This window comes from Equus asinus, chromosome 1, assembly GCF_041296235.1.
Source record: "Equus asinus isolate D_3611 breed Donkey chromosome 1, EquAss-T2T_v2, whole genome shotgun sequence".
Lineage (NCBI taxonomy): Eukaryota > Metazoa > Chordata > Mammalia > Perissodactyla > Equidae > Equus > Equus asinus.
In genome coordinates, this window is record NC_091790.1 from 24,558,264 (window position 1) to 24,585,768 (window position 27,505).

Here is a 27,505-nt window from a genome sequence, read left to right on the forward strand (position 1 = left end):
AGTAGTCTAGCCGTAAATGTGAAACATCACCGTTCTGCCCAGACGTGTAAGATCTGAGGTGCTCCAGGAACTGAATTATGACACCAGAGGCCACTCTGAAGTCACAAGCCAGGAATGCCCTGTTTATACTAGTGAGTGCACAGAATGGGGTCCTGGCCTCCACGGGCACTGTGTCAACTGCCTTCTGCAGCCACAGCTGCTGCTACCATCCTGTGGTCCTTGGAAAAGAGGGAGCTCTCTGCATGGGGGACAGAAGCGGCTTGGGTTTGGGGAAATTCCCACTGCCCTGCAGGAGGACTGGAGGGGGTGGGGCGTGGGGGCAGCAGATTGGCCACGAGAACTGTGACCTGGGTACTGGAGTTCGGTTACCGTGCAGGTTACACACATGGGTGTGGTCTGACCTTAGATCACCACTGACTTCTGTCGTCTTCGTTCTGCGGGGATATACGTCTGACAAACTGAAACAGGACTGAATATTTGGAACACAATTTGTTAGAAGGGAAAAAATACCTGGCAACGAATTCTCAAGTGTTTGAAATTAATGTGGAAAGTCTCTCTACCTTCAGAAAACCAGCTGTTAGGAGCTGAATTATGTCCCTCAAAATTCTCAAAATTCACCTGTTAGAGCCCAGACCCCCAGGACATCAGGATGGGACTGTATCTGGAGATGGGGCCTCTAAAGAGGTGATCAAGGTAAAATGAGGTCATTAGGGTGGCCCCAACCTAATGTGACTGGTGTCCCTGTAAGAAGAGGAGATCAGGACACGGACACACACAGAGGGACAACCATGTGCGGACACGGGGAGGAGACCGCCATCTACACGCCAGGAGAGAGGCCTCAGGAGGCACCAGCCCTGCCGATACCTCCGTCTCAGAATTCCAGCCTCCAGACTGTGAGAGAATACATTTCTCTTGGTTAAGCTGCCGGGTCTGGGATATTTCATTATGGCAGCCATGCCAAACTAATGCACTAATATTATACAAGCATATACACTGTATCCATTTCCACCAGGTTCTCTGTACTTATACCTTCAGAGTGCCTAGAATTTGCACACATTATCAGAAATCTTAACATGATTTGAAAATATTATCCTTTTCTGGCCTCACTTAAAAACTAATAAGTCCTCAGAAGCAAATCAACATGCAGTTTGCAAGGTGACATTTAAGTGCCTATTGTCAAGGTGTGCAATTTGCAAGATTATACTGTAGTGCCTAAATTTTCCCCTTTGTTGAGACTTATGTGTAATAAAATCTCATTTATCCAAAAATAATTGATCAAGACCGTCTTAACTACTTTGTAATGGGAACCAAGAAATTTGTCTTCTGCTCAGCACAAATAGGTGTGATTTCACATAAACACACACACATAAGTGTATGTAGTAAACGTATGCATGTGTATATGATTAATTTACTAATAATAGACTAGAGGGTCCTAACTCACTGTCTATATTAGGACACAGTTCTGATGTGTGCAGAGAGCTGGTTCTCTAAACATCATAGAACCATGTTTGCAAAGAGTGTAGAGGAGAGACTAAAGGCAGACCCCTTAGGATCCAGCCAGAGCCTGACAGTGAGAGAGAGATGGGGAAATCGATGAAAAGAAGACACGGGAGCTGTTAAGGAACAAGCCAGAGACATTTACTGTGAGAGCATAGACACCGCCCACCAGAGCCGTGTCTCCTGAGGGCGTCAACGCATTGCAGCCCCAAACAGGCATCGATGTACCTGTCGTGATCCCCTAGGCAGCGAGAAAAAACAATGCTATTTAATGACACAAAGTATGTAGTACAGTTTAGAAACATTTTTATTCATTGTGCTGGAATTTTAAAAGGCTATTGCTTAAAGAAATAAGCTTCATTTCTCTGAAGATGTTAATTGTACAGAATTTCCCAGCTGTGCTAATAAGCAAGAAGTTTCTGTGCCGGTTTATAAACCAAACTTAGTTCCATAGGTCGTATCAGTGCGTGGGTTATACCGCAAGCAGCATCAGAGTAACATCTCGATGCTTTGATTTCTGGAGTCGAATGCTAACAGATCTGAAGGATGTGAGACCCCGGGGCACCACGGTCTCCCCCACCACAACGCGAATCTGAAAGAACATTCCTACTTCACACACAAAATAGTTTTATTTTGCAAAGCCAAAACCATGTTTTCAAAATACAGACTTTGAGTTCTAAGATGTCACTTTGAATTTCATATACAGACGTAGTTAAAGCTTGAGAGAACATAGAAAGTTTCAAGTAACGCGTTTGTCAGGATAAAACATGTCAGTATCTTTTGAATATGTGTCTGTGTTTTTGTAATACATGTTGATACTGTTCCACTTATGTTCAAATATGTACACAGCACTTGCAAAATATGAGTTCTATGAACTTTCCACCACGCTGAAGAGAGTGGTTAAAATCTGATTCCATAATTAACCTTAGACTTTAGGTAAAAGCACTAACGATCAGCATCAGAAGCCCACAGGAGGCTGGCTACCCACCAGCTAGTTTGAAGCTCTTTATAACCAGAGTCCTCCAACAGGACCATCCTTCTCCGTCTCCACTGTGGAAAAGGAACGAAGGTTCTTTCCATATTGTTGCAGTGAGGTTCCCTGGCTCTTTATTTTAAAAAAGTATCTGTTTATTTTTTTAAAAAATTTAAAACACCTAACACTTTAAACTGCCCTATAAACTCCAATTTCATTATGATTTGTTCAACACGTATTTATTAAGCCCCTTCTGTATCCTGAGGGACCCCCATCTTTGTAGAACCCTCAGTCCAACCGACTTTTGGGGAAGAGTTAGCCATACAGAGAACAGGTTCTCAAGGAAATTCAACAAACACACTTTGCTGTTGGCCCGTTAGAACTTGAAGTGCCTTATCTGTGGGGACGATTGTCACCAATACTTATCCATCCACCTCTTCTGTCTCTTCCTGCAGAGTTTCTTGAGCTTACTTTTCCTCTGCCTTTTACAATCTCATGCTCGTTCAGTGAATCATAGGGAAATGAGAGAAAAAGCAAGCCGGTCGATTATGCTGCTTATAATTAGCAACGGTAAACATTTTGATAGATAAAACATTTAACCTTCTGCCTAAAACAAGTTGCGTGAGGGCTTTCATTTGTTTTTGCCTGTTTGAGTCTGCCAAACCACGTGATGATTTTTGCTATGACCAGAAGAAACTGTGGGCCACGACTGCTGTGTGAATATTTCTGAAAATGTTCCCATTTGTAAACAATTCACTTTCATTCCGAACTTCCCAAATCCTGTTCTGTGGAATGCCAGCTGTAAGGTTTCCGGAGTCACCGAGCAACCTGGTCGCCTAAATTGGGGAGACACTACATCTCGGAGCCCACCCACCACCCTGCATACAGACTTATGGAGTCCAGGAGCAGGTGCAGTCCTGACCCCGCAGGAAAGACACCGGCCTGCTTTTGTGTAAGTTCCGCATTTCCCATGCCTTTTGGCCCCATGTCTGTTAGCATGTCCACACCACGCTTCCAGGAACATCACATAGTAAAGGATGACGCGTTATCGTTGTCAATCGTCTCGCTGTTCTGCCTGGAGATGAAGGTTTCTGAGTACAGCCTGGAGCAGGAGAAGCCCTGGGATGTCTGCTTTCTTCTCACACACCACAGGTCCTTCATGATCTTCAGAAAGTAGTTTCTAAACTTCTGACCGATAAATGCATAGAGCACGGGGTTGAGACAGCAGTGCAGGAAAGCCAAGACTTCAGTGATGTTGTTGGTGTAGCCAATCAGCTTTTCGCTGCTGCAGGACCTGTTTATTTTACCCAAGTTGGCCGCGGTCACAAGGAGCACCACGTTATGGGGAATCTGGCAAGCGAGAAACACCAGGACCACCGCTATGATCACGCGGATGGCTTTGTGCCTCTTAGAATTCTGAGCCTGCACTAAGGTTTTGACAATAAACATGTAGCAGAAGATCATAAACACCAGTGGGATGAAGAAACCGAAAAGGAGCTGAAGGCCTAGCATCAGCAGCTTCCACTTGATCGGCTCTGAGGCTGGGGGGTACCTGGGCTCACAGACCTGGCTGTCTTGCACGTTGTATTTCTCATTGAATGTAAAAGTCCAACCGGAGATGAGGATGGACACTGCCCACACAACGAAACAGATCAATTTACGGTGTGCTAATGTTCGCGACCGGAGTCTGAAAGACTTGGTCGCTTGGACAATGGCAACATAGCGGTCTATGCTGATGAAGGTCAAGAGCAGCATTCCACAGTTAAAGTTGATGGTGTAGATACCTCTAATCAGTTTGCACATGGCATTGCTGAAAGTCCACTCACCAGTAGCATGATACACTGCCCAGAATGGGAGAGTGAGCACGAAGAGTATGTCGGCGATGGCCATATTCAAGAGATAAACATCTGTCATCGACTTGGCTTTCTTATAAAAAGCAAAAGTGACCACCACCAAAATATTGCCCAGGAGGCCAGAGACACATATCAAGGAGTAAGCAATTGGCAAAAATAGCCCAGAGAACTTCCTGACCTCTTGCAAGGAACATAATGTGTCCTCCTCAAATGGATAATCTGAATTATTAGCTGACCCAAAATAATCCTCACTTAATTCGTAGTTGTTGCTGAAATTCATGAGTTCCTGGAAAATGAATGAAGATAGAGTTAGCTGGAGTGCAATGTTCAAGTAGTCAAAACTGACCAAAATCATACCCCCAGACAAAACAAAATAGATGCTTACCCCACTCATGGTGCTACTCGATCTGCACAGGGAATCCAGGCCCCGTACAGAGGATCCAACCCGTCTGACTCACCAGCGGAGATGACGGGAGGGAAGTGAATCTAAGGAGAGAAAGCAAAACACACTCGAGTTAAGACAAAATTCTGAGAGAGCCAGAGAATTTCGTTAGCAGCGTGCCATCCCATTTGAACGCAAAGAGTGCACAGCACGCTATCTTACACAAAAATATTTACTTAGAACAGCTGTCAGCAACCTCTTTCTTTGAAGGGCCAGATAGTAAACATTTTAGGCTCTGCACTTCATATCGTCTCTGTCACAACTACCCAACCCTGACCTTGGAGCTTTACAGCAGTCACAGCGATGACGCAAAGGAATGGGCTGACCTGACCTGGGTGGCCACGGGCTGTAACTTGCTGGCCCCTGATCTGTTGTATAAAGAAGGATGATACCAGCAAAACCACAGATTTTCATCTGCTCAGAAATCTTTGTTCAAAATTCAATTTAATTACGTTCAACGAGATTCCACCGAACAAAATCTATAGAAGTAGAGATATGTCTAGAAAACGCAGAATTTATACTCCTGGCCTGCAAATAGTTTACAATGTAGTTCATCAATTTTTCCCCCATGTGGGTGACTGTGAAGGTCATTCTCAAGATGGACTGAAGAAGACTGTCTGGCCTGGAAAGGCTGTAGGGATGTATGTGTGTTTCTTAACAGGCACAGATATTTCCAGTGTATTCTCTCGTTTACAACCACTCATCTGCTGGGGCAGATGCATCATCGTTGTCAGAAACCAGAGTGTGCAAAGGAAGGTTAAGGCTGGCACAGTGGGGAAAGGCTCCACGCACGGGCCCACTGTGGGTCCTTGGAGAGCAGGCAGGCTCCGGGCAAAGGGCTGTCAGAGAAGGTGACCTCCTGCAGGTGACCGATACGGCCCCAGCTGAAAAGGAACACTGAGCATCGTGTGTTTGTGAAACGGTGCAACCAGCCAAGCCGGGTCAGCTTAACTGTCATCAAACAACCTTGACTTAGCATAAGATGTGCTGGGAACACTAAGAGGGACAATGCACGGGGCCAGGCACAGAAGTTCACCGGGAGAGTGTGAAGGATGGAGCTGGCATCTCAGAGTGAAGGATTCTGAAATCTATCGTTTGAAACTGACTCAAGCAGGAAGGGAGGAAGAATTCTTGGCTCTTCTCAGACTCGCTCATTTTGCTTTATTTGCTGTTGATCATCATCCTACTTTATTATCCACCCCCCCCCCACCCGATCCTCAGTCCAATCCCTGGCCTCAAATCCTCTGATATTCAAGTTCATTCATTCTCTTCTTCCTCTCTTCCCCCCTACCATGTGGACTGACAAGGTCAAGAAGAAGGAGAAGCACCAGAAAGGCAGGCTTCAGACGCAAGAGCACAAAGGCAAAATACTCCCACAATTCGTCATTCTCTGCCGAATCGGTCCTCACCCACGGAGCCGAGGTGGAACCTGACATTTGGGAAGAGAAGTCGGTATAACACAAGGCTCTCCCTGAAGGACTTTCTGAACACACTTCTGGCAGCATTTGATTTCATTTTGTTGCTTACACAGTCGCGGATGGGGTGGCCTCCACCCCGTTCCTTCCCTGATGCCTGGCACGTCACTTGGAGAGCAAATGTTCTGTTCTCTGTGACTGCTCTGGACAGAAGACTGCGGGGGAGCCGGGGGGAGTCTGGATCTTCTCTGCACTTTTGCACTCGCCTGCAAGGGCACACTTCTGAGGGCTTTAGAGTGTGCAGAAGAAGCATAATTTAAACCTCCCATGGTGCAACAGCTTGTGAGGAGATAAATGCATCCATCAGATGATCAGATTTAACCTGTCAATCAAAACGTGACTGCAAGACTTGTGCTTCCAGCCACATTGGATGAACAGAGACCAAATGTACTCAATTGTATGAAACAACCAGAAAAACCTATAAAATATATTAAATAATAGACTTCAGGCATTGGGTGACAGACATCCCAGGATTATGGTCTCTGACAGAAGCGAAGTGAACAAGGATCTGAGCTCTGGAGGCCCCAGCAGACACTGAAAGCAGTTTCCAAGCTGCAGAGCAAGGGGCCCAAATGGAGAATGGCGATCTTGCCAAGTTGAGGAGACATGGATCAGAGTTCAAAGAGTACAGGCAACTATAATCTGCAAGCATGACAAGAGAAAGAAGGAAGCTATATACAGAGAACTCAGGAGACTGCAGAAAAGTGTCCATGAGAGGAATCGACGCAAGACTGGATAAAGAACTACCAGAATGGAGGGGCAGAAAAATTCCCGGAGTTCTCACAGGCTGGAAATAGTTCTCTTCACAGGCAGATTAGCGACAACTTCCAAGTCACAGGGCACTGGATAGCATCCTCAGTAGGGTACCACCTTAGGAGTCAAGGAGCTAAAGTAATCCTGCACTGAATGCTGCTCTGGACCCGCCATGACAAAGCTTGAGAAAAGTGTCAGATGATCTAACCTATTCCAATAATATAACTACATTGCAGAGCAAAGCCCAACATTATGCAGAGAAATACAACAAAATGCAGCTCTCGACAATATAAAATTCATAATGTCTGGCATCCAAACAAAAATTTCTAGACTGCCATAGATTGAATGATTGTGTCTCCATGAAATTCATATGCTGAATCCTAATGTCCAATGTGTTAGCATTTGGAGGTGGGACCTCCTCTCACGAATGGGATTGGTACCCTTATAAGAAGAAACATGAGACGACATGGAAAAAAGGGAATCCTCATCCACTGCTGGTGGGAGTGCAAAGTGGTGCAGCCACTATGGAAAACAGTATGGAGATCTCTCAAAAAGCTAAAAATAGAAATACCGTATGAGCTAGCTTTTCCACTACTGGGTGTTTATCCAAAGAACTTGAAATCAATGATCCAAAGAGGCTTATGCACCTCTATGTTCGTTGCAGCATTATTCACAGTAGCCAAGATTTGGAAGCAGCCCAAGTGCCCATCAACAGATGAATGGATAAAGAAGATGTGGTATATATATATATATACAATGGAATACTACTCAGCCATAAAAAAGACTGAAATCCTCCCATTTGCAACAACATGGATGGACCTTGAGGGTATGATGATAAGTAAAATAAGCCAGAAAGAGAAATACAAACACCACATGATTTCGCTCAGATGTGGAAGATAAACAAACACATGGATAAAGAGAACAGATTAGTGGTTACCAGAGGGGAAGGGGGTGGGGGGAGGGTGAAAAGGGTAAAGGGGCACATGTGTATGATGACGGACAAAAACTAGACTATTGGTGGTGTGCGCACAATGCAGTCTCTACAGAAACTGATATATAAAAAGGTACAGCTGAAATTTACCCCATGTTATAAACCAATATGACCTCAATAAAATAATTGAAAAATAAATAAATAAATAAATAATCAAAAAAAGAAGAGACACAAGCAAGCTTGCTTCCTCGCTCTCTGCTCTCCACCATGTGAGGACATGGCGAGAAGAAAGCAAACCAGGAAGCGTGTCCTCATCAGAGCCTGGATCTGCCAGCACCTTCCTCTTGGATTTGCCAGCCTCCAGAACTGTGAGAAATAAATGTTTGTTGTCTAAGCCCCCCACTCTATGGTAATTTGTTATAGCCGCTCCAACTGACTAAGACACAGACATTTAAAAAAACAAGTAAATATGACCCACAATCTACATAAAGAAACAGAAAAATGACAGAGATGATAAGATTCATGGAAAAAGATGCTGCGTTAGCGGCTGTAGATGTTTTGCATGTGTTCAAGAAGGTAGAGGAATGCATAAAGGTGCTGAAGAGAGGAATGAAAGATATTTAAAAAAAGATCCAAATGAAGATTCTACAGATGAAATATAAAATATGTACAGAGAAAAATACACTGTGATTCATACAGATGAGACACTGTCCACATACACAAACTGATTGTGATTCTGTATTGTAGCAACATATGGAAAATTCGGGAATTGAAAGTGAAAAAAAGTAATTATAATAGCATCAAAAACCATGAAGTGAAATACTTATCAATACAATTAACAAAATTTATACGGGATTTACACACTGAGGACTGCAAACCATTGCTGAGAGTAATTAAATAAGATCTAAGTTAATGGAGAGATCTATCGTGTTCAAGATTTAACAATTCAATATTAAGAGGTCAGTTCTCTCTGAATTAATCTACAAACACAACATAATCCAAATGGAAATTGTGGCAGGGTTTTTTTGGTAGAAATTGACAAGCTGATCCTAAAATTTATAGAGAGATTCAAGGGGCTTAGAAACAGCCAAAAGAATTTTGAAAAAGAGAACAAAATTGTAGGACTCAAACTACCTGATTTCAAGACTTACTGTGAAGCTACAATAATCATGACAGTACGGTATTGGTGAGAGGATGGACGTATAATCAATGGGACAGAATAGAGAGTTCAGAAATAGTCTCACACATAAATGATTGACTAATTCTTAACATGCCAAGATAATTTAATGGGGGGGAAACGGTGTTTTTTAATAAATGGTGTTGGAATAACAATTTGATATTTATGTATAAAAAATTGATCCTTACCCCTCATCTCACACCATAGGTAAAAACGAAAACTCAAAATGAGCTGTAGATCTAAATGGAAGAGCTAAAACCATAAAACATCTAGAAGAAAACATAGGAGAAAAATCTTTGTGCCCTGGGGAATAAAAGAGACTTCTAATATAAATTGCAAAAGGCATGAAGTGTAAAAAAATTCATAAATTGTAATTGATCAGAATTCAAAACACCTGCTCTTTGAGAGATACTTAAGAAAATGAAACAAAAAATTAATGAGAAAAAAATTATAAACTTACATTTGACCATGATTGGATCCAGAATATAAAAAGAACTCTTTACAACTCAATATTAAGACTAACAGAGTGACGTCAGCAATATGGCGGAGCAAGCTGTTCCCTTTGTCTCTCCCTGTTTGAATTACAACAAAGTGAACATTCTTTGATCAGTGGAAGATACCCACACAGCACATCAGGTCACCCCAAGAGACTCATGCAGCTATAGACCTAAAGGTGGATGGACTATCCCTGAGGTGTTGGTGGAGACAAGTGAGCACTCTCTGGCCAGCAGACAGCCCAGTACACACGTGTGATGGCTCTCCCAGCTGAAACACCCACAGCACCACTGTGGCCCCAAAGTGGGAAGTGCTTCTCCGTGGGACTGTGGAAGCAGGTGGCAGAAACCCTGAGCCCCTGCATGATTGCTTTCCATTTGGTGGGGAAGCCCCACGTGGCTGCTGGGGTCCCAAGGAGTGGCCCAGGCTCGGACAGGCACAGCTGACAGGGATGGTGGCAAGCTCAGAATACACAGCTCCTGCACCCCATCCCCTAGTGGAGGCAAGTGGAACCTGCGACCAGATAATATCCCTATGCAATGGGAAAAATCCACTCCAGCAATCACAACAAGAAGAATAAAATATCTAGGAATAAATTTAACCAAGGAGGTGAAAGACCTATACAATGGAAACCATAAGACATGATTGAAAGAAATCTATGATGGCATAAAGAAATGGAAAGATATTCCATGCACATGGATTGGCAGAATAAACTTGGTTAAAATGTCCATATTAGCTAAAGCAATCTACAGATTCAGTGCAATCCCAATCAGAATGCCAATGACATTCTTCATGGGAAGAGAACAAAGAATCTAAAATTCATATGGGGAAACAAAAGACCCCAAATAGTTAAAGCAATCCTGAGAAAAAAGAACAAAGCTGGAGGCATCACAATCCCTGCCTTCAAAATATACTATAAAGCCATAGTAATCAAAACAGCATGGTGTTGGTACAAAAACAGACACATAGATCAATGGAACAGAACTGAAAGCCCAGAAATAAAACCACACATCTACAGACAGCTAATCTTCGACAAGGGAGCTAAAAATATACAATAGAGAAAAGAAAATCTCTTCATTAAATGGTGCTGGGAAAACTGGACAGCCACATGCAAAAGGTTGAAGATAGACCATTATCTTTCATCATACACAAAAATTAACTCAAACTGGATTAAAAACTTGAAGGTAAGATGTGAAAACATAAAACTCCTAGAAGAAAATATAGGCAGTACACTCTTTGACATCACTCCTAGAAGGATCTTTTCAAATACCGTGGCTACTCAGGCAAGGGAAACAAAAGGAAAAAGAAACAAATGGGATTTCATCAGACCAAACAGCTTCTGGAAGGCAAAGGAAATCAGAAACAAAACAAAAAGACAAGCCACCAACTGGAAGAAAATATTTGCAAATCATATACATCCCACAAGGGGTTAATCTCCAAAATATATAAGGAACTCATACAAATCAACAACAAAAAAACAAACAAACAAATCAAAAAATGGCCGGAGGGTATGAACAGATATTTTTTTCTGAAGAAGATATACAGATGGCCAACAGGCACATGAAAAGATGCTCATCATCACTAATCATCAAGGAAATGCAAATCAAAACTACAATGAGATATCACCTTACACCTGTCAGAATGGCTCTAATTAACAAGACAAAAAATAGCATTGTTGGAGAGGATGTGGAGAAAAGGGAACCCTCATACACTGCTAGTGGGAACACAAACTGGTGCAGCCACTCTGGAAAAGAGTATAGAGATTCCTTAAAAAGTTAAAAATAGAAATACTACATGATCCAGCTATTCCACTACTGGGCATTTATCCAAAGAACTTGAGGTCAACAATTCAAAGAGACTTATGTACCCCTATGTTCATTGCAGCATTATTTACAATAGCCGAGACGTGGAAGCAACCTAAGTGCCCATCAACTGATGAGTGGATAAAGAAGATGTGGTATATATATACAATGGAATACTGCTCAGCCGTAAAAAAGACAAAATTGTCCCATTTGCAACAACATGGATGGACCTGAAGGGTATTATGCTAAGTGAAATAAGCCAGACAGAGAAATACAAACACCACATTATTTCACTCAAATTTGGAAGATAGACAAACACACGGACAAAGAGAACAGATTAGTGGTTACCAGAGGGGAAGGGATTGGGGGACAGGCACAAGGGGTAAAGGAGCATATATATATGGTGACTGAGAAATAATAATGTACAACAGAAATTTCACAACATTATAAACTATTATGACCTCAATAAAAAAAAAAGAACTCTTACAACTCAGCATCAACTCAATGTCAATACAGAACTCAGTAAGAAACAGGCAAAATATTTTAAGTCAATTCACCAAAGAAAATACATGGATGGCAAATAAGCACAAGAAAAGATGCTCGATGCATCTTAATGCATTAATTAATGCATTAATTAGCGAAATGCAAATTAAAACTCAAAGAGATATCATTTCACACCTGCTAGAACGGCTAAAATCAAGAGGCAGACAAGACGAGAAGCATGGATGAAGATGAGGAGCCATTGATGCACTTTGGCGGTGGGAATGCAAAATCATATACCTGCTTTGCTTTGAGAAGACAAGGTGGCAGTTTCTTCTAAGTTAAGCCTCGACTTACCAAATGAATCAGCAACTGACTCTTACGTATTCACCCAAGAGAATTGAAAACGAAAGATTCGCACTTAAATATTCACAGCAGGTTTAGTCTTAATAGCCCGAAACTGGAAAAAACCCAAATGTCTATCAGCTGATGAACAGATTAGTACATTGTGTTATATCCGTGTAGTAGAACACCTTTCAACAACAACGAGAAACTAATGATACATGCTTCAGCGTGGGTTAATCTCAAAGGTGCTTTGCTGGGTAAAGAGTCCAGACATAGAAGCCCAGGGCCTGCTTTACTCCATTTATACGAAATTCTAGAAAAGGCAGAACAGTAGTGATGGAAATCAAGTCAGTGATTGTTGTGGGTCAGGGATGGGAAGAAGAGATTGGCTGGAAAGGGACGCAGAGAACTTTGTGTGGTGATGGAAAGAAATGTTCCCCATCAGGATTATGATGGTGGTGAGCGTTGGTCCACTAAACCGGATACTTCAAATTGGTGACATTTGTTGTATGTAAATTGTACCTCAATAAAGCTCATTTAAAAGTAACTGCGCATAGTTCCATTTAATGTGCTGTCAACAGATAGCAGATGCTATAGGTCAAAGTCTTCGCTGAGGACTGAGGAGGTTGGAAAAGCTTCACGGGGCAAGTAGGACGGCAGAAGATCACTGAAGGAGGAAAAGATACAGACTGTGGGAAGGGGTGGGGTACAGGTGAATGGGACGGGGGTTGGGAAGAGCAGCAGGAGGAGAAGGCATCAAGTGGGGGTCACAGGAGACTCCCGAGAAGGTGCAGTCAGGGAGCTGCGGAAGAGGATGTGGTTCCCGAGAGGTCAGACCGAATGCCAGACCAAGAGGGTGTCAATATGGGTTCCTTAGTGAGATGGGGTTGGGGTGAGAAGGGGCATAATGACATTCATATCATATGAGGTGGTGTTCATAATGATGGGCATGCAGTGGCAATTAGAAGTTTGCGAGGGATGCCCCGGCATCCTGCGTACTCAATGCCCAGCTGCGCCCCCACTTAAGGAAAATATTTTTTTTTTTAAAGATTTTATTTTTTCCTTTTTCTCCCCAAAGCCCCCTGGTACATAGTTGTGTATTCTTCGTTGTGGGTTCTTCTAGTTGTGGCATGTGGGACGCTGCCTCAGCGTGGTCTGATGAGCAGTGCCATGTCCGCGCCCAGGATTCGAACTAACGAAACACTGGGCCACCTGCAGCGGAGCGCGCGAACTTAACCACTCGGCCACGGGGCCAGCCCCTAAGGAAAATATTTTTAAACCCCACTGTGATATATAATGTTTTCTGAATTCACATTTAACTCAGTTCAACAACTATTTATGAAACATCTCCTGAGGGTAGGCACTGAGGATGCAAACAAAAATCAAACAGAAGCTCCAAGAAACTGTCATTATAACCATTGTAAACTATGTAATACCAACAAGAATAGTGAAATTTACAGAAAAACAAGTGACTAGCTCTTGGTGAAGAGAAGTTCAATGTCGGGAAAGGCTTTGCAATGATGTCAGCAGGAGGAGCTGGGCTGGTGTCTGCGTCCTGGGGCCGCGCAGGCAGACATTACAAGTTTGGTCTGAATTATGTCTATTCATGAGACGTGATTTTAATTTCTTTTGATTTACTCTTATTTCTGGTTAGAATGGCAGAATAAACCCCAATAAGCCAAAATTTGTAAGTTTCATATCTCTTAGGGATAGTGTTATGTACCTGTTGGGTATAAGCAATATGCAAATCTGGATAATGACGAATTTAAAGCTGTTGTGGTTAAGAACCAGTGTTCTCAAAAAAAAAAAAAATGATTACTGTCAATTTCAGGTGTGTGCCAGTTACCCACGGTGATTGGAAATGATTCAGTGTGCCCCAGACCACTGCTCTTACCACAAAAATCATGTGAATTGTCTTAAGGAAATTGCGTTGGTGACAGATTGGCGTCTGTGCCACCACAACGTGTAAAGAAGCCTATACACGTTTTGTTCAAGTAAATTACCTCCAGTCTTGAATAGCAACGGTCAGCTCTCTGGACTTTCTGTTATGAAAATTGTGATGGTAAAGACATAAAGAAGTTTTAAGCATGGTTTCTGCACTTTGTTTAATGAGCTGAGAGTGAAATATCCTGTTATCTTGATGATGAGATGGATAACATTGTTTGACGAGAGATGACAGTGAATGCATTAAGTCTTTCTTCCATTTCTTGGCAAACAAACAAATCAACAATCGTCAAGCTACTTGAAACAGGAGTCTTGTTCCATCTCGTTTGGAAGGCTCATCATTTTCTTTCTTGCACAGCCTCCTCATCACCACCATCCTTGCTAGATCTTATTTTGAACTCAGTAAATTGCATATAAAAAAGCATTTCGCTCAACTGATTCTTAAAATGTACTTTGCTGATCTTTGAAATTTAAATATTTCCTAAGTCAGTGTTTCTCAAACAGATGAGTTTACAAAAACTTCTACAAAATTAGTTGGTAGGAAGGGAATGTTTAGGACAAACTGTTCTAAATTGCCCTTTGGAGCAAGAGTTTTGAGGCATCTAAGGGGAAATCATATGATACACTTAGAGGTGTTGTTTTATTCGAGGTGGTTTTGCAAAGAGCCTTCTTTGCCAGTAGTCAGCTGTCTTGAGTAAAGCGGTAATTGTTGCCGTCTCAGTGACTAGCTGTCACCACCTGCCTGAGTGTTAACCTCTCACAGGACTTCTTAATCCTGTCAGGCTCCTGGGGTATCATGCAAGGCCCAACGTGGCACTCCACCAAATGAGACACTGGAAGTTAGGGTGCCTGAGCCAATGACTGATGCCTGTGGGGGTTCCAGAGACCAGGCTTGTGTAAGAACTCTCAAAACTCACCTGCAGAGAGAGAAGACAAATGCCTCCAGTTGAGGTAGCGCATTTGCTGTGGATTGTAGGCAGGATGCTGAAGTGTATCGTGAAGAAATGATTGGAGAGCTTGCGGACGGAAGTGGTGAGCACTCAGCCAGCACGGGCTTGCTCACAGCCCTGTCACGGTCCTAGCCTTGGTTGTCATGGTCACTAGACTGCAGATTAGAGAGGCATTGTGACAATTCGAATCTATGATTAAATCTGAAATTTGTAAGTAATCAAGATGTGGAGGTACAATCTAGGTGAGAGTACAGTTATATGGTTTGCTAGTTGTTTGAGTGACTGCCCACATGGTACCACTTCTACCCTCGTTGACATCGTGCCAGTCTTTGTCTTCAGCTGTGTGCTGCCCATTATTTTTCTGGATGTTAGGGACAAAAAGAGAGGAGGCAAGCTCATCAGGTCTGAAGATGACAAGAAGCCTAAAAGTGTAATTATTATATTGGTTGGCAGAATCAATGTGCAAAATCTCTGGACAGAATCAATGGGTCAAACCTAGTATGGTAAAATTTTGTAGGGAAAATAGAATCTGCACTTGCATTTGGATAGTCCACTACACAGATGCAAAATGGGAGTTCAGCAGCAGCCGAAATTTTAAGAGTTTTATTGGATAGTAAGTTCACTAAGAGGTGGGTGAATCAGCAGAATGGCCGCAGTTCATCATCTAACCATCTAACCATCTGACTTTACTTTCATCTGGATCGTATTTCCCCATCTCGATGACGCATTACTTTCATGTTTAATAACAGAGGCACGATGCTGATGGACAGGGACAATGCTTGCAGTCAGCAGAATCATGGCCCCAAAGATATCCATGCTCTAATCTGCAGAACCCATGAACTTGTGACTTTCCATGGCCAAGGGGACTTTGCAGATGGACTAAGGGTGCAAACCTTGAGATGGAGAGAGGATCCTGGCTTATCCAGGTGGGCCTGATGGATGGGACTGGTGAGTCCCAGGTGGGACCCATGATTGTGAGTCCTTAAATGTGGAGAATCTTTCCCAGCTGAGACGGAGAAGGAGGAGAAGAGATTCAAAGCGCGAGAGGGACTCAGTCTATTGTTGCTGGCCTTGAAGACAGAAGAAGGGGCCACAAACCAAGCAATGTGGGTGACCTCTGGGAGCTAGGAATGGCCTTCAGCTGACAGCCAATACGCAAATGAGGATCTCAGTCCCACAGCCAGCAAAGAGGTGAATTCTCGCAGCAATTCAATGGAGCAAGGAAACAGATCCTTCTTTAGAAACTACAAAAGAGAGGCAGCCCTTCCAACACCTCGATTTGAGCCCGGTGAGACTGCTATCAGGCTTCTGAGCTACAGAACGGTAAGATACTGAGCTTGTGATGTTTAAGCTGCTAAGTTTGTGGTAATTGGTCATGGCACCAATAGAAACCTAAAACAGTGCTCGATAAATGTAGCCTGTTAAAATTAATTCAGGTTTAACTTTTAGGCTAAATTATGAAAACTGTAAGGTTTAGAATGAGATAAGCAACAGTCCCATCAACCCGGCACAGGTCAGGTTTACACAATAATTCTGAGTCGAGCTATGGAAAAAATGACCCACTGGCATCAGCTGTAGCAAAGTGATCATGATGATGAAAAGAAACCACTGCATATCAGAACTGGACTTGTTTAGCCTAAAAAGGTGAAGGGCCAGGTAGGAATGAAGTTATCAGCTACTTGCAAGGTGGTCATTTGAAAGAGGGTGTAGGCTAAGGATCCCTCCCCCCTCCAGCGTAAGAAAATAACCAATGAGTAGAGATCATATAAACAGATTTTGACCCAACGTTAGGAAGAATCGTTGAACAGCTTAGCAAGAATGGTGTTGGGCCACCTCAGGAGATGGTTATCTCGAAAGCAGAGAGGGGCGAGTCGTTACTGAAAATGGGGTGGATCAGACCTCTTGAATAAGAATCTCTGAAGCTAGAGCTCTTTGGGGAGGAAAGGGTTCCCAGCGGCTAGGGACACCAGGAATGATTAACCTTGACCAGCCCGCCTTGGAAACAGGCTAATGGCACTTGGAAAGTACCTAGAAGTTCTTATCTAAAAACACCTTTAAACAAACTCTCCCTGTGTACCTAGATTTCTTACTGCACACAAACACAGATTTTATGGACAGCTGGAGCATAGTACACGGGAGGAGGGGAAGCAGGCACACAGGCAGATTCTACTTGTATGACGAGTGGGGAGCCTTTGAGAGCAAGGTGTTCACATATAGTGTCCACACACTTCATATTAATCTGTAACCAAAACCCATTTTTAGTAAGCTATGACTGATGGTTTGGGGCTCCTCCAGGAAAGGGATGTTTCTCTGGGCCTCACGCTTGTCTGTGTCTTTTGAATCATTAGTCAAGTTTGATGTTAGGTGACATCCATACGTCCTATGGATGTCTGCTTTGATCATTTATCTCTTCACATTCACACAATCTCCATATTATTCAAACGCATATTGATGTGTGAGCACTGGAATGGTTGCTTCACAGAGAATTCCATCATCAAACGACTATACCACTAGAATAGATCGGCATTTACAAGTCCGTTCCCAGAGATGCTCTGGGTAGAAGGTAGGAGGGAGAGAGGAGAGAGGAAAGGAGGGTGAAACATTGCTCTGGGGTTAAATGAGTTTGGGCCATGCTAATAAATGGCTCCTCCTCTTGGATATTTGAATCACAGTTTATTATCCACGGCTCTTCGGAGCCCTGCTTGAGTAAGCACGATCTCCCAGACCTGCTTGCCTCCAGACCCTTTAGAGCCAGTGTTCTTCGGGAAACACTTCGGGAAAAGCTGGCCTAAAGGAGATATTCGCCAATTCATTCCTTCGAAGGCAGGTGTAAGTGCCAGGCACACAGGCTTCTCACCTCTGCAGCTCGCGGTCTCTCCAGTGCTGACACTGCCACTGAGGCGAGCGTGGCGAGAGGTGCCACCAAGCCAAGCGGGTTATCCATCCTTAGGCAGCAAGCTGGTCTCCATGCCGGTGTCTGCCTGGGAGGGTATCCAATCCCTCACAAATTGCTTGAGACAGAAATTATGCCGGCCTCGGGCTACCTCCTGATTGATTCTCTTCTCACCGTGGATATACTTGGAAACCAACTTTTATTAAAAGATACATCTCTGAATGGCTTTTCTTCCTTTTTTAGAGGCGTATAATGAAAAGTTAAACCTTCATGTGACTTTTGCATTTAAGGTTTAAAACCATGTATATATATGTATATTACCCTTTTAAATGAAAAGCCAGTGTGCCACCATCCTAAGGGTAATCGTACACACAGGGTAAGTGGGAACAGCTTCTGCCTTTCCATGTTAATGTTTCAAAGATTTTGTTGCCATGCTTGAAAACAAAGTGTTACTTTAAGAATAACAATGTGACAGAGTAGCATTTTTAACGCAGTATTTAAAATATGAACTTACTTTGTTGCAACAGAATAATTTGGCTGCCTAGTACCATTTTTACTAGGTACAATGGCAAAAGAGTCTCAGAAACTAACCGCTAATTGGTTAATTCACTCAAAAATGAAAGAACACCTAGTAATATGCACCCTGAAAAGCAGAACCAGCCCAGTGAGCCGGAGAACAGGGTCATAACCCAGACTGTGCAGTTTAAGAAACACGAGGCTGTGCTCCCTTCTTGCCACACAGCCACACTCATCTCCACCAGGCCTTCCACGGTGACTCAACTTCGTAGAAAACCATTTCTTTGGACTTTGATGGCTTTGTGAATTGTCTAGTCAAACGCAGACGACCAGCGACAGGTGGGAAACAGTTCAAGTCCTTAGTAGCAAGCATCTTAACTGGCGCCAGTTGACTGAGGATACAGTCTTCGGGAGACAAATTACAAGTCGGCTCTCTGGTGGGACCAGCAGAGGTGGCAGCAGACAGAAGGACAGCAAAAGGGAAGTGGGGTCCCCCAGAGAAGAGAGAAGGAGCCTGACAAAGCAGAAGGGAGTGGCTGACAGACCAGCTCTCTTTTGTTGGTCCATTTGGCCAAGGGCAGACATTACCCAAGAAAATTAAGTACGGGGAAACCGTTAATAATATTTATCAAAATATTATCAGCAAGGAAAAGTGTGTTAAAGTTTTAATTTAAAGAAACTCCATAACAAGTTGACAGCTTGTTAAAATTAAAGCAGAAGATTTTAAATCGATGCTTACTTTCGTAAATAGTGATGGCCTAACGAGACAAGGAACGAGAACTAAAAAAGAGTGGGTATATGAGCGTGCATATGTGTGTTAGGCTATGTGTGTGCATGTATGTGTGTGCATGGGTGTGCATGTATATATTATGCATGTGTATATATCTTATGTGTGTGCATGAGTGTGTGAGTGTGTAAATGTCTTATATGTGCATATTTGTGTGTGTGCTGCAAATTAACTTCTAATTACATGCCGGCATTGGGACCACTGCTTTGTATCTATTCTTTCAACCTCATAAAAACCCTTCAAGGTAGATGTTATACCCATTGTATAGATGGGAAGACAGTGGCTCACACAGGGCTCTGAGTAATAGTGATACTTTTCATATCATCTCTTACTCACCTTCTAATTCACTTTGTCTGCAGCAAGTCTTACTGAAGGGCTGTAAAATTCCCACAAGATCTTAAATAATAGCTTTATTTCAATACCTTTTATTGATATCAGATTCTCATATACTGCAACGGTAGGTATTTAATAAATTTATGTTCTCTTAATTCATTTGAATCATGAACACACAGTTTTTTATCCTTTTTTAGATAAACCTCAGTGGAGCTGAAACTTTACGCTGGCTTCCTTCTGCTTTTGAATAAGAGTGGTTAAGAAAGAAGCCAAAAGGTTTTTTCCAGTGATTTGTATATAAGTTTTTTTTTTTCCTTTTGGTTCCTTTTGCTTCTTTGGAAGCTCAGATTGACATTTTCTTTTTTATTTGCAGAAATTATACCTTCAATCATTTCAAGAATGGCTTGAATTCAGACCTTGCATTTATCTCTTTCTTTAGAGTGCTGATCTCTACAACATCTATTTTCTGCTGCTACAAGGCTGTGGAGGTAACCTGTGGCAAGCTCTCTTAAAGATCATTATGTATTATTCTTTTATGGCCATGAGACAGCAGTTTCATGATCATTATGGCATTTGCAGCCTTTATCAGAGCTTTTCCTGTAATGCACTGAGTCTCATAAAAACTTCCCCCCATCAATGTTTCTTAAACAGCTCTCCTTACAAGCTCCTTCCCACTCAACCTCCAGCTGTTCGAGACGCTCACTCATTACCTTTCATCGCATAGATCACTTTTAGCAGTGCCTCCAAAATGTTTCTTAGCTTATTTTTTAGCTTTTCAAAATCTTTTCATGCACTTTGTTAAATAAAGAGTTGCATATCTCTCCAGATATCGATATTTACCGTATGAACAAGCAAAGCCAAAACCATCACCTGTGTTCTCATGCAAGGCGATGATTATCAAGTCACATATGGTACATTTAGAGGGAAAGCGAACTTCTTGAAAACACTGTACTATCATTAAACCTATAAGGTCAAGGTATTCGTGAAGGTGAGAATGTTTTATTAAGTGTTAACACAGTCAATATGCCAGAATTCTGGAATTCTTAAGAGAAACAATTCCACGTCCAGTACTTCCTAGACTCAGATATTACAGAATTTAAGGCATTTTTGAAAGGAGTGAAGGTTGTAAAGCCAAGCTCACCTTGAGAGATGCTGTGATCCGAAGTGAATTGTTCTGTTATGCTCCCCTCAGTGATGTTCCAGGAGCCCACATCGCCAATGTGAGTCTCTTACCAAGATGCACTTTCTAATGGTCATTAAGAAAAAGGCAGTGAGAGACCAGAACTGGCCAAAAGAAAATTGCTGAATTGAAAAATTGAAAGTACCACTTCCTACTTAAAAGTAACGCCTATTTGCCCAAATGCAGATGGTTAACCATGTATATCCTGTAGGTTATAAAACCATCATATGACTCCCTGGAAACAAAGTCAAACCAGGAGCAAAAGTGATGAGGACGGAGAGCCCTGGGTGTGGTAGTTCCTCTGGAGAATGACTCTGTGAGTTGCTTTTCAACTGAGTTTGTACTCAAACGTTCACACTTCTTTGCCTAATTATCTCTGTGGGCAAGGACACTTTGCAAGCTGCCTGGAAGATTTGAAAATGTTGAGATAAGGCCACGTGAGCACTGTGGTTACTGATGCAGCCTCTGGAGCCTCTGTTCTCAATTCACCCCAAAAGCTGTGCACCCACAGATAAGTTACTGACCCTCTCAATGCCACGGTTCCCTCCTCTGTAAGATAAAGACCGTAATGTTTCTAACCTCACAGTGTCGTAAGAAATGACTGGTCAGTCCAGGTAAGGCAGTTAGAACAGTGCTGGCACAGAGTGGGTCGTCAGTAAATATTAGCCATTATTGTATCATTTGAGATCGAAGACACCCCGTGTGGTGGTGGATGTTAACTCGACTTACTGTGGCTGTCATTTTGCAATATATACAAATATTGAATCATTATATTGTACACCTGCAACTAATATAATATTACATGTTAATTATACCTCAATTAAAAAAATAAACATTGGTCCCTAAAAAGCCAAGCACATGATCATTATGAGATGACGGGTGACAAATCTAACGTGTGCCCTGTCATTCAATCTAACAATTGATGATTCATTTGGGGAACCCATTTTTAGGTGTGAATGGTTAAAAAAAATTTTAAAAGGGGCAAAGAATTCTGGAGTCATAAAGGTCTTCCCCATCATAAATTGTTTCTGTCAATCAAGTCTTAAGAAATACGGGAAGATTTATAGCAAAGGGACCTGGAGATCAATGAAAGCAACCCTGGGTTGATTCCCACCTTCCCTCCTTCGGAACCCCGTGCCTCCTTTCACTTGTGAGCTGGCCAAGAGCTCACTGCTGCCCGTGGCTGACCCTCTGCTTTGTCTCGATGAAACATTGGTCAGGCTTCTCTCCTTCCTGCAGATCCCTGACCCAGCTTGTCCCCCAAGCCCTAGTGAACCCTGAAGAGTGGAACCTGCCCCCTCGTCAGCCTTTCTTGGGAATCCGCTGACCACAGCCGGACCCCTTTCCTGGCAGACCCCATTAGTCATTTCCCTCCAAAGAGTCCACTCATCCATTTGCCTTCCTGGACCCTGTGGAAGAAAAGTCTTTTTCTGTCTGATTTTGAGATGCCTGCAGACCTCACCACTACAGGGCACCTGTTGCGATGGTCTCTTCCCCGCTTATGATAATCCTTTTGAATAAAAGACTCTTCTCACTAAGTCCTGAGTTGTTTTTCTTTGAAAGAGCATAAGATTCCCCTCCACAAGGGATGCCCAGTCCTCTCTTCTGTTTGAAGAGAACCTTCCATGTGACTTCCCTGGTTGTCTCTGACCTGGAACTGGCTGATCATGGGATGGAGAGAAGGAGAGAAAAGCAAACACCTCTTTTCTGCCCTTCCCACTGCCGCCTTGTCATCATCCCTCTGTCCTCACCTCCACCGGCTCCACTGAGGTTCTGCTTCTTGCTGTGGAAGGAAGCTGCTAAAAGGGCTGCCTAGGGGCCCCAGACTCCCTGTGGAGGAACATGCAGGCCACCTGTGGAATTTGGGGACACACACATCACACATTCTCTAGCTCCATCCTTTCTACCTGTTCCCTGAACCTCCCCTTCGATGGTCTTGTTTAGCATGAAGGTGAGAAGGTAAACCCTTTAGAGCTAGTTGTAGCCCTGGATTTGACCTGCCTGAAAAAAAGGAAAACAGGGGCCAGCCCAGTGGTGCAGAAGTTAAGTTCGCACATTCCACTTCAGTGGCCTGGGGTTTGCTGGTTCAGATCCTGGGCATGGACCTACACACTGCTCATCAAGCCATGCTGTGGTAGGCATCCCACATATAAAGTAGAGGAAGATGGGCATGGATGTTAGCTCAGGGCCAATCTTCCTCAGCAAAAAGAGGAGGATTGGTGGCAGATGTTAGCTCAGGGCTAATCTTCCTCAAAAAAAAAAAAAAGAAAAAGAAAAGAAAAGATGTGACTTTGCTAAGGACCAAGAAAGAATAGTAAATAGAGTGCAGCATGTTGATAAAGGCAGTATTGTGCAGCCATACAGAGAAGCTGAGGGACTGGGATGGCTCAATTACCCTTCCTTACCTGGAACACAATGGAACTCAGGACCAGTATGTGGGCCACCTTCCAGAAGTAGAGAGCAAAGAGGGAGGGAGGTGGGAGGAATCTCCCCAGCAGCGACTTCCTCCTCTCGTGCTCCTTCTCTGCCCCCAGATGGGAAGTGAATGGTAGAGAATTCAGACCTGGCCTTCGACCAGCTCCCAGCCCAGGTCTCTTGCCTTTCCATTCGATTGATGACTGAGGTTGCTGCTCGGTGGCACTCACTGGCCTATAAAGCGACTGGTATATTCTTTGCCCCAAGATTCCTTCTGTATTGCAAAGTAAAATCCAAATTATAGGTCATCCGTAGGAAGCTAAGACCCGTTTTGTTGTTATCTCTCTAGAAAATGCCCCATGGTAAAGATCCTGTGAGATCTCAAACTTATTTAATCTTCTGCAAATTTAGGATTACCCTGCTCATTTGCATGACATTGTGAGGTGCATAAAAAACAAGAAGTACAGTGTACAGTTTGGCATTTTATACAAGCAATTTTCCAGCCTGAAAATTTGACAGTGAATGTGAAAACTTCATTCGGAACAAAGCCCAGGGACAGTCTGGCAGGTTAATATCACAGCCATAAGGAATTGCTTTCAATTTGTGCTGAGACTGTGTGCAGCACCCCTGAGGATGTCACCTGTGGTTCAGGGTTGCAGTGACCGTTTATTCTAACTGCCAGGTCTCACCATGGTAGTGTAAAAAGACAGCACTTTCAACTGCAGGACCCTACAAAACTTAGACTGGAAAGGAGTCTTGCGCTATGCAGGTGCAGCAGAGAATACAAATAGGTCCCCTGAAGAAGGAAGAAGAATTTAAAAGGAAAAATAGGTCCTTAGGAAATGTGTGTAGGTTATGAATAAACAAATTTATTGATTTATTTTATATTTTTTGCTGAGGAAGATTAGCCCTGAGCTAACATCTGTGCCCATCTTCCTCCACTTTATATGTGGGACACCTGTCACAGCGTGGCTTGACAAGCGGAGCGTAGGTCCACGCCCAGGATCCAAACCAGCAAACCCCGGGCCACTGAAGCGGAGCATGTGAACTTAACCACTGTGCCACCGGGCCTGCCCCTAAACAAATTTTTAAATCATAAAATTGTAAAACTTCAAATGACCTCAAGCAACCATTGTGTAAAGAAAGTTTTTCGGTCAAAGTGACTTCCTCATAGTTTATGTGGAGTGGTCCTTAAGAGATGACAAAGGATTTAGTATGTTTTCAACTCTGGGGATAATTTCAAAAGATGATTGACAGACAGATGATCAAAATCTGCTGATGAGCACGTGGCTGGAAAAGCTGACAGCCCTTCGGCAAGTGAGTAGCGCCTTGGCCCTCACTGATTTAACAGGACCTGCGTTTAATATTTGCTAGTGCCGTGCAGGGCTAAAACGTAGTAATTTGCAATATTTCTGAGGAACACACTTGAGTCTGGTTTTGGGTGGCTGGTGTGCGAGAGTCGCCGAGCCCTGGGAAATGAACCTGGCTGACCTTGGTGTTTTGGATGTTTGTACCAGCCAGTCGATTCAGACTCCCAGAGACTCGGTGCATGGCAGAGCAGAACCGTGCCTGGTCTTTCTGCACCATCCTCTTCCCTTCCGGTGCCGCATCAGACAATGCTTTCCTGCTATTCATAGGGTTTCCATGGCCATTGTTTTCAGAAGTGGGTGGCCAGGGCCTCCCTCCTGGTCTGTCTTAGTCTGGCAGTTCCGCTGAAACCTGTCCACCATGGGTGACCCTGCTGGTATTTGAAATCCTGGTGGCATAGCTTTCAGCATCACAGCAACAAGCAGCCACCAAAGTATGACAACTGACAGATGGGGGGGGGGGGTGGGTGTGGTTCCCTGACTGGAAATGCACCTGGGCTGTGACAGTGAGAGCACCGAATCTTAACCACTGGGCCACCAGGGCTGGTGATCTGGGTGTTACCTGTATCTTAATGAGATGTTTACATCTTGTGACAGTCTTTGAAGATGACCAACTTCAATGCCTCTATTCCCAAAATAGGCATGCTCCTCGCATATTAAGAGGTGAAATTTAGTTTGCCTCTTCTTGAATCTGCATTGGCCTTGGTGACTTGCTCGACTGATAGAGTATGGAAAGTAACAATCTGGGATTTCCGAGGCTAAGACACAAGGAACCTTGCAGCTCCCACTGGACCTCGTGGAATGCATGCTCCCTTTTGGAACCCGGTCTCCATGCTGGGTTGAGAAGACCGAACATGGAGAGGCCACATGTGGGCGGGCCAGTGGAGAACTCCCGCTGAAATGCCACCCAGCAGCCAGCCCCATGGGGAGCAAACCAGCCCAGTGGAAACTTCAGATGATTCAAGTCTCAGCCGCCCTCTGACTATAACTGCAAGAGAGACCCCAACTGAGAAGCACTCAGCTGAGCCTAGACTATCCCCAGAGCCACAAGAGACAGTAATAAATCATTGCCTTAAGGCACCACAGTTGGAAGTGGCTTGCTAAGCAACAGTAGATAACTGGGACACCCCTTTACTCCTCATCACACACTCTAAACCTCTTCTGAAGTAATGAAGATGTATTAAAAATAAAATAAAAACAAAAAGTTAGAACATGGGCTAGAAGTAAGGGGAGGAAAGTAAGAAATCTAAAATAATGATGCTGTTGGAGAGTTGGTAGCAGGACAAATTTAAAAACAGAATATCTGATCCAGCAGTGGTTTGGACCTGTGCTGTGTAGTTTGGATCCATCTCTTTTCCTCTATAGAGAAGCAAGAAAACCCTATTCACCAAATTATGTCAGCAAGTGCCCCAACAGAGACAAAGTGCATTTTTACAGGGAGAATTGCTAGCTGTGCTGACATCTCAAATTTTGAAATTTACAAAGATTTCAAGTGTATATCTTTGATATTCACTGTGAATCCTGGAGCTTTGGGATTACAGAGGTTTGAAACTGTTTGTTACTCTACACCCTCAACTGTCTGGTCTAAAAATTGTCCACCTAAAGAGCCAGGGGCACACCAACCTACCTTGCCTGTTATAAATTATTATTTCCGAAACCCACTGCATGCACTATACTACGTCCAGAGACACGTAGAAGTGTGCAATGTGTTTCCTGCCTTTAAGGAACTTCCCTGGTTGCAAAGTTGAGGCATACATACATGACAAGACATGCAATGTGATGAGGCAAGGCTGTATGTGGTTGATCACTGAGGAGCCAATATCAATCATGTGAAGGGCTTAAAGGAGGGAGAGAGAGGGGGCTCTGTCTGCTGCAATGGTCTGAGCCATCTTTGTGAAGGAGGAAGGCCAGAGTTCAACAAGGAGACAAGATGGCAATCTGGCCAGGCAGGAAGGGGTAGGCAGGCAAACGGCATGAGTTAAAGAAGGTACGAACTCAGACCAGGGTGAGCGACTGGACTGAAGGGGGACTCTTGGAGCTCTGGGGGGACAAGGCCAAGTTCACAAGACTGACAAGGAGAGGAAGCCATCCAGAAGGCGGGCCTGCCCACATCACACAGCAGAGGCACGATGGCCAGTTGACTGGCAGTGCTAATGACGCCTTCTGGGTTTTTGGGTTGATACCTTGATATTTCCCTTATTCTGTTTCATTAATCTTCACAACAAGCCTAGACAGTGTTGGTGTTGTCAGATCGAAACTCAGAGAAATAAAGCAACTTCCTCAAATTCATGGGCTTCATAACTTGAAGAGCCAAGGCTCAAAGCCATGTCTTCTGATCTCAACGTTGATGCACTTCTGGGATCAATGTGAAGAAGAAGTGATGTTTGGGAGATATTTTGAAACATCAGTAAGGAGCAAGAGGAAGCAGGAATGACGATGACGCCAAGTTTCCCATCTCCACAGAAATAGGGAAATCAGGACCGGAAACTCATTTCTCAGTTTCTAACTCATTTCTACATGGAGAAGTTATAGAAACCGATCAAAGGGGGAAGGAAATGAGTTTAATGTGAGGTACACAGAATGTGAGGAGCTATTGTGTAACGGGAAAGTCTTGATGTGACTTCAGATCTGTGTCAACCATATGTTGGCTGTTTTTGAAGTTAATCTCTGGGTTTCCACCTGGATGAAATGAAGATTAGAGATTTCTAGGGGATCCATGTGAGGATTAGAGACATGTAGAGTGCATACGTCCCACAGTGTTTGACACACAGGAACAGCTGAGGATGGTGGCAGTGATGGTGATGATGGTGATGATGGTGATGATGATGATGGAGTCCTAAAGAGGGACTTTAGAAAGAAATGTGGGAATAGTTATGAACAGAGAGGTTGTCATTGAT

General features: G+C 43.4%; 1 protein-coding gene across 8 annotated transcripts in view; it reads right to left on the reverse strand.

Moving 5' to 3' along the window:
- Nucleotides 1-2,107: 2,107 nt before the first annotated feature.
- The window catches only part of CCR6 (C-C motif chemokine receptor 6), a 74,427-nt gene continuing 49,029 nt past the window's right edge, over nucleotides 2,108-27,505 (reverse strand). For 2 of the 8 annotated variants that reach the window (XM_014858389.3, XM_070517130.1), the window contains 3 exons: nucleotides 20,788-20,892; nucleotides 4,709-4,809; nucleotides 2,108-4,609 (listed from right to left, as the gene is read on the reverse strand). In XM_014858389.3, the coding sequence (XP_014713875.3) occupies nucleotides 3,494-4,609; nucleotides 4,709-4,717 (1,125 nt within the window). In that variant the 5' untranslated portion in view covers nucleotides 4,718-4,809; nucleotides 20,788-20,892 and the 3' untranslated portion in view covers nucleotides 2,108-3,493. Of the gene's footprint in view, nucleotides 4,610-4,708; nucleotides 4,810-15,084; nucleotides 15,273-19,649; nucleotides 19,690-20,787; nucleotides 20,893-23,231; nucleotides 23,368-27,505 lie in introns of those variants that run through there. The other 6 variants (XM_070517339.1, XM_070517237.1, XM_070517264.1 and 3 more) reach the window with 5 other exon arrangements.